At 33.0% G+C, this 6,562-nt stretch overlaps 1 protein-coding gene across 1 annotated transcript; it reads right to left on the bottom strand.

Moving 5' to 3' along the window:
• Positions 1-4,849: 4,849 nt before the first annotated feature.
• On the bottom strand, positions 4,850-5,552 carry LOC149147397 (histone H2B.3-like). Its single transcript, XM_089438456.1, has one exon. The coding sequence runs from the start codon at positions 5,475-5,477 to the stop codon at positions 5,052-5,054; it is 426 nt and encodes a 141-aa protein (XP_089294582.1). The 5' UTR covers positions 5,478-5,552; the 3' UTR covers positions 4,850-5,051.
• Positions 5,553-6,562: the final 1,010 nt, after the last annotated feature.

Genomic DNA, 6,562 nt, shown 5'->3' with positions numbered 1-6,562 from the left:
AATGATTGGGATTGTATGATAAGTTTTCAATGTAGGGTTGTGCATTAATTGGCTAGTTTAGAAGTTTTTAGATTTCACATTATCAAGTTAAATCGTCTTCTTCACTTTTGACTTTCATGTGTCTTGATTAGTTCCCCTTGGCTTTTGAAGATTGTTGAAATAATTTACACAATTTTCCCCTTCATGCATCTATTTGCACTTCTTTATGGGAGTAGTGACATAATTTTGGACTTCATGAGCAAATGATTTTGTGAATTAGTGGGAGTTCAAAAAGAGTGGTATGTTGATCCATAAACTTGTGTATTAACCATGAAAGGAATCTTTCACCCTTTTGTTATGTTCCTATCTCTTATGAAAGGCTTTTTAGCACTTAAGGATCTCACCTTTCTAATCTAATAGTGTTTTTGGTTTCATAATGGCATAATCATTACAATCAAGTTGTTTTATGTGTATCTTTAGTCATTCTTGGGTCCTCAATTAACCCTTTTCTTTACATCTCATTATATTTACAAGTCAGATAGGGGTAGTGTGAGAGAATTCATGGATTTTACAACTCCCTTTGTTGGTATTCAATTATCTTCTATCTTGAGAGAATTTATCTATGGATTCACCTCACCACTTTCATCATAGATAAAGCTTTTGTACCTTTGCTCCACCAAGAGGCCTCCTACTTCCTTTTCAACTTCCTACATCTTCCTACCTTTCCCATACATCCTTTTGGCCATTTCCAAACCAAAGAAATCTTCGAGTACTTAATGGACTTTTGAGTAACCTCCATTCAAAAAAAATAAAAACAACAAAGTGATTTAATCAATTGCAAGGTGGACTTTAAGTTTCTATTTTGTGCATTCCATTTTAAAAGGGGGTTGTGTATGCAATTTGATGTTTTTACGAATAGTGTAAATTATATCATCAATCACATGTGTATCAATTGTCTTCCTTCCTCCCTCTTTGTGATTTAATAATTTAGAGGAGCTCAAATAACCACTCAATTTTAAACTAGTTAATTAGATTTTTATCATGTGCCAAAACTCTTTAACTTAGAAATGGTGAAAAATCTCTTACTTGAGTTTCCACCATGACCATACATTGGAAAAACCATTATGTCATAACCATCTTGAATTAACCATATTATCCAAGAGATAAACTTTGTTAACATATCACTTAGTGAGAAGCAACAATGAAAAATGAAAATTAGAAATAATCCTAAGCAATTCATCATATAAAAGTTTATGACACATTTGTTAATAGATGTCAAATGACATAACCTAGTGGGTTATTCAAGTGATTCAGTGCCTTGAATTACAAGCAAGAAGTATTTAAGCTAGCTACCTCTGTGGATATTATTAAACCTCACTTCCCACTAGTTAGATTGTCATCAAACCATCATCCAAATGAAGGATGTGCGTAGAGGGTTTCCTCGAGATGTGTATTCCATTGGAAAAAAGGATGTCACATGACACACTTATTTATGACAAATATGAACCATGAGAAAACAATTTCCAGTGGAGCATTCAGCACAATCATGGGCATGTGGGTTTATAAGATTATAATGGCTTATGGAGAAATTGTAAGGCTTTTCTTGAATAATCTCAACATATTGGTAGAATAACCTTGTTGGCTTACTCACGAACAAACCATAACAACTCTAGACCTCAATGGGTGGGAAATCTATAATGGTTAAATAAATTGTTATGTTATCCTACCAACTAGGAAAATGCCTATTTGTCAACTTGCTTGATTAGATAAAATCTCAAACTCCTAGCATACTCATTAAAAAGATTAATCACCATTGAATTTCATTTGCAATATTTTATGCCTCAATCTAGTATTGTAGGAGCATGAACTACTACAAAAACAAAAAATTAACATATTTACAATGGAAACTCTAGGCATATCTCTTAGTTTTGGTTCAAAAATAGCTTGCATGGTATTGATCCAACTAAAATGTCAACCAATTTTCATAAGAACTTTCATACTAATTATTTTTGTAAGGATTTACAACAACTTACCAACTAGTTCCTAATAAAGTAGTGGAGAAATCCATCACAATTTCATCAAGGGCAACACTAATCATGATAAAGGATTTTCACAATAAACATGAACTTGTGTTGCATCCCCAAATGATGGTAGCAATGGGAATGGGGACAATAGACTCACTAACTCCCATGTTAGTGCACAAATATAGATCTAATCATAAATATTAAATAGCATTCAAATCCATACACTTAATAATAAGATCTAGAGGGTGTGGGAGGAACATCGTAGAATCATATTAATAAAAGGAAAGTTACCTTAGCATAAAATCACTCTTCCTAATCACCTTGGCTCTTAGTCCTCCTTGACTTACTAGCTATGGTTGGGCTCACCACAACATTGCATGGATGTGTACTTGGACAATTCACCAACAAAAAGATGTTCTCTAATGTCTCTCTATCTACCCCTTCTCCACAAGAAGGGTCTCATTATATAGGGTTATCATAGATCCAAGAGGATTAATATGGACACTTAGGCCAAGAGAAGTTATGCTTAATAACATGTGAATTAGGTGGATACAAGTCATAAAATAAACTTGATGGCATGTGAATCAAGCAATTACAAGTCATGCACAAGTTTCATGTTCAATTATGAATTCATTATTATTTCATAATTATGAAACTAACATATTTATTATGAGATGTTATCCAATTATGTAATTTCAGCCCTATAATATCTAATAATTTCCTTGTAATACCTACAATGTTAAATACAAATATAACAAATACCCTCTAATGAATGATGTGAAAAGATAAATTGATGTTTAAAATACATTACAAGATGGCATCTTAGAAAGAGGGTGGAAGGAATGAGCCAAGAGCCAAAGAACAAGTTAGGATCTACCAAATAGTACTCAATTATATATAAATCACCCCTAAAAAAAACACACATTATTGATATAAGAGATAACTAAACATGGCCACCAAAACTATACACTACAAATCCATAACATGAAGTGCTAATAAATGGCCATTAAATAAACAAAGTATTCATGGTATTAATAAATATGTCATAACCACCAATAAATTTAATGTGGATCTATGTTACTAGAAACGTGACAGTTGTCACCATTCCCAATAAAAAACGTGTAAGAAACAAGACCAAACGGAAATACCGTTTTCTACAGTCATTTTAGTTAACCAATGCATATATTTTACAGGAAATCTTTTACAAGTAGTAGTTGGCTCTTTTGCAGGTCATTCTCAGCTTTATATTTTCACTCTTTATTGTAGATTTCATGCTTGTATTCATTCAATAATACTAGAGGCCTATGTGAAGTATACAAAAAGTTGATTATTTTTGTACTATTGTCCCTTTTTTAGTTGATTTGTTTTCCTTTAACATGTATAGTGTTAAAATTCATAGTTTAAACACTATTCTATATGTGGCTCAAGAAGTTCATATTTAATTGTAAATCTATTTATTGTTAATATATATATATATATATATATATATATATATATATATATTATTTGGTTTTTTTTTTTTTAAGAAAACAATAATTAGCAAAAGGCCCAAAATGCATAAGAATGTATACACTTAATTGACTAGGAAGCATAAGAATGTATATATTTAATAGTCAATTTGCTAAGCATAAGTTTGGTATTCAAATTATTTAGTTTTTAAATAAAATTTGGGCTAGAAAATTAATTGAAACTATATTGAAAATTGAAACTAACTCTACATTTTTCATTTTTATTTTCATTTTCTCAATCCTCGTTTCTTGAGTGCAAAACCTCCAAACTCTATTTCTCGTACCATTGTCATTTCTCATTTCTAGTAAAATAGATGTAGATCTATATCACAGTATATCTCAATAAGACATTGGAACCATAATTTACAACAACAACAAAAGAGAGAAAATAAGTTACCCCTAGGTGATTCTCAAAGTACATATTAAGACACATATTCCATCCCTTCTTAAAAGGGGTACCAAATAAAAATGAAATGTTGCCAAGTCCAAGGACTTCATGCAAATAAGTAAGCTATTATCAAGCATGGTAGAAACAAACTAAGTATCAATCATTAAGGCATAACATTAAGAAAAATGAAGATAGCCCACATATGTGGGGTATCAAACAAGTGAAAGAATGAGGGCAAATTGTCATTGTCCCACAAATACACAACCAAGGAACATGACTTTTCAATGTCCCACAAAAATGCAACCAAAGGGCATAGTAACATGCCCCACTTAAGGCTTTAAAATCTCATTAAAATTACTTCATAAAAGAAAATATAACACACCTTAATGAAAACAAATAAACAAACAAACAAAAAGTCAAATGGTCATCTAAAGTTTAAAGCTTCAAGATTACCATGCGACATGCATAGCATTTAAACACTCATAAACTGCAAGTCAATAAATTTGTACAATCTGGTCCTCAGCAAGTCATAACCAAATCATAAGCTGTAAATCAATAAATGTGTGATTTGGAGTTCAGTGGGTTGTAAGTTTAAATCTAATTTTATAGAAAGTCCAAATTTAATTTCATAAAAACACATTGAAAATGGGTAATATTATGATAGAATTAAACTATGGCTTAAAACATCCAAATTTAATATAATTTTAAAAATAACATTCTACTTATAAAATGATAATTTTCCTATTCAACATTAAAACTGAAATCCTCTAATATTGAAACTGCAATCCATCTAATATTTAGATTAGCAATCCATCGAATATTAAGCTTGCCTTAACAGACAATTAAACCAAATAAGCTAATAAGGAGAAAGAGCGAACACCAAGAAGGCACTCAGGTTGTTAAAAAGCTCCAGAAAAATCAGACCATGTCCTCCAGAAATCAACAATATATTGAAAAAAGAGACCCTTCTTTTCGCCGTCAAACGATCAAAACACTGATACAATTCCACGCCCCAAGAAGACGAAGCAGGAAACGCTAGGGAACTTCAAATATGAAGAGGTCAAAAGAAAGCTCAAAGGCAAATATCAAAATCCGCTGACACTGGTAGTGTCAAAAGACACCATTGAATTTCTTTTAAAGAAGATACCGAATTCAAGCGCTGGTAAATTTGGTGACGGCCTTAGTGCCCTCTGAGACAGCATGCTTGGCGAGCTCCCCTGGAAGAGCGAGCCTTACAGCAGTCTGGATCTCCCGGGAGGTAATGGTCGGCTTCTTGTTATACCGGGCGAGCTTTGATGCCTCGCTCGCCATTTTTTCAAAGATATCATTGATGAAGCTGTTCATGATTCCCATGGCCTTGCTGGAAATGCCAATGTCAGGGTGGACCTGCTTGAGAACCTTGAAGATATAGATCTTGTAGGTCTCCACACTCTTCTTATGCCTCTTCTTCCCCTTCTTGTCTCCGCTGTCCTTGGGGAGCTTCTTCTCAGCCTTGGGAGCAGGCTTCTTCTCTGCCGGAGTTTTCTCTGCAACAGGCTTCTTCTCAGCGGGCTTCTTCTCTGCTACCTTGGGAGCCATTGCTGATAACAACAGAAAATACTCAAACTTTAAGATCTCTAAGCACACGAGAGATACACAAAACAGAACAGAGAATTCGATGATCGGTATCCTGTGCATCCGGTGTTATTAATAGAGGGAATGATTTATTTTTCTATTGGCTGAGCCGATTCGCCACGGATCGCCAAACTTCACTCCATCTCAGCCGTCGTCCGGGTGTTGATCCGATGAGATGCGTTTATGTATCAGCCGTCCATTTTAGGCATGTATTCTTTATTAAAAAGATATGGTAGAAAAGAGCGGGAAATATTTTTAAAGTTGAGTTACAAAACATAACTGCCATACTTCATTGATTTTGGAGGAGTGGTTTCAAATATTATTTTTTAAAGATAAAAGTTTTAACATTATGAATTTAAGTTTTTAAAAATAAGTTAAATTTTCCCAGTTTTGGAATTAAAATTTCCATCGACTATATGAAATTATATTTTTTTTATTAAAAACCAGAGAGAATTTGCACATATAAAGAAAAAAAAATTACCATATACTAAATTTGTATTAATATCTTAAGTTTATATTTAAAAGTTATGCTTTAACACCATAAAAACTATAGGCTCAAGTGATATTTATATATAATATTTAATTAAGCTTTGCAGTTTTCAAGATTTGATTATTTGTAATAGGATCAATAAGTGGCCTTCCTTTGGTCAAATAACTTGTATTCATGGGTGCGGCCACAGTGTTGTGGACTATGCGATATCTGAGACCCAGATTCTCCATCGTATAGATAATTTTGATCTTCTCAACGACCATGAGCCTGAGTCTGACCATAGGCCTCTCTCCTTAACCCTTAATCTTGATATGTACACCAACCACATGCATAAGAATGACAAGAGTCGTAGACACGTGTTTTGACAAAAGTAAAACGGATCTCTTCTTAAAAGTTTTATCAAAGGAATTAGGTTCCTTAACATATAATGACAACATTGATCACACCTACCACAATTTTACTACTATCCTCTCCACTACCATTAACAACTTCTCTAAGGAGGTATCATATAATAAGAACAATAGGACTTCCAACCCTTGGTATGACAATGATTGTAAAT

The sequence above is a fragment of the Pinus tabuliformis genome, chromosome 9 (genome assembly GCF_031772625.1).
Source record: "Pinus tabuliformis cultivar Carrire ecotype Pingquan chromosome 9, CPIR1, whole genome shotgun sequence".
In the NCBI taxonomy this organism is placed as follows: domain Eukaryota; kingdom Viridiplantae; phylum Streptophyta; class Pinopsida; order Pinales; family Pinaceae; genus Pinus; species Pinus tabuliformis.
Note: the sequence above shows the minus strand (reverse complement) of the source record. Positions and strands in the feature narration are given on the sequence as shown.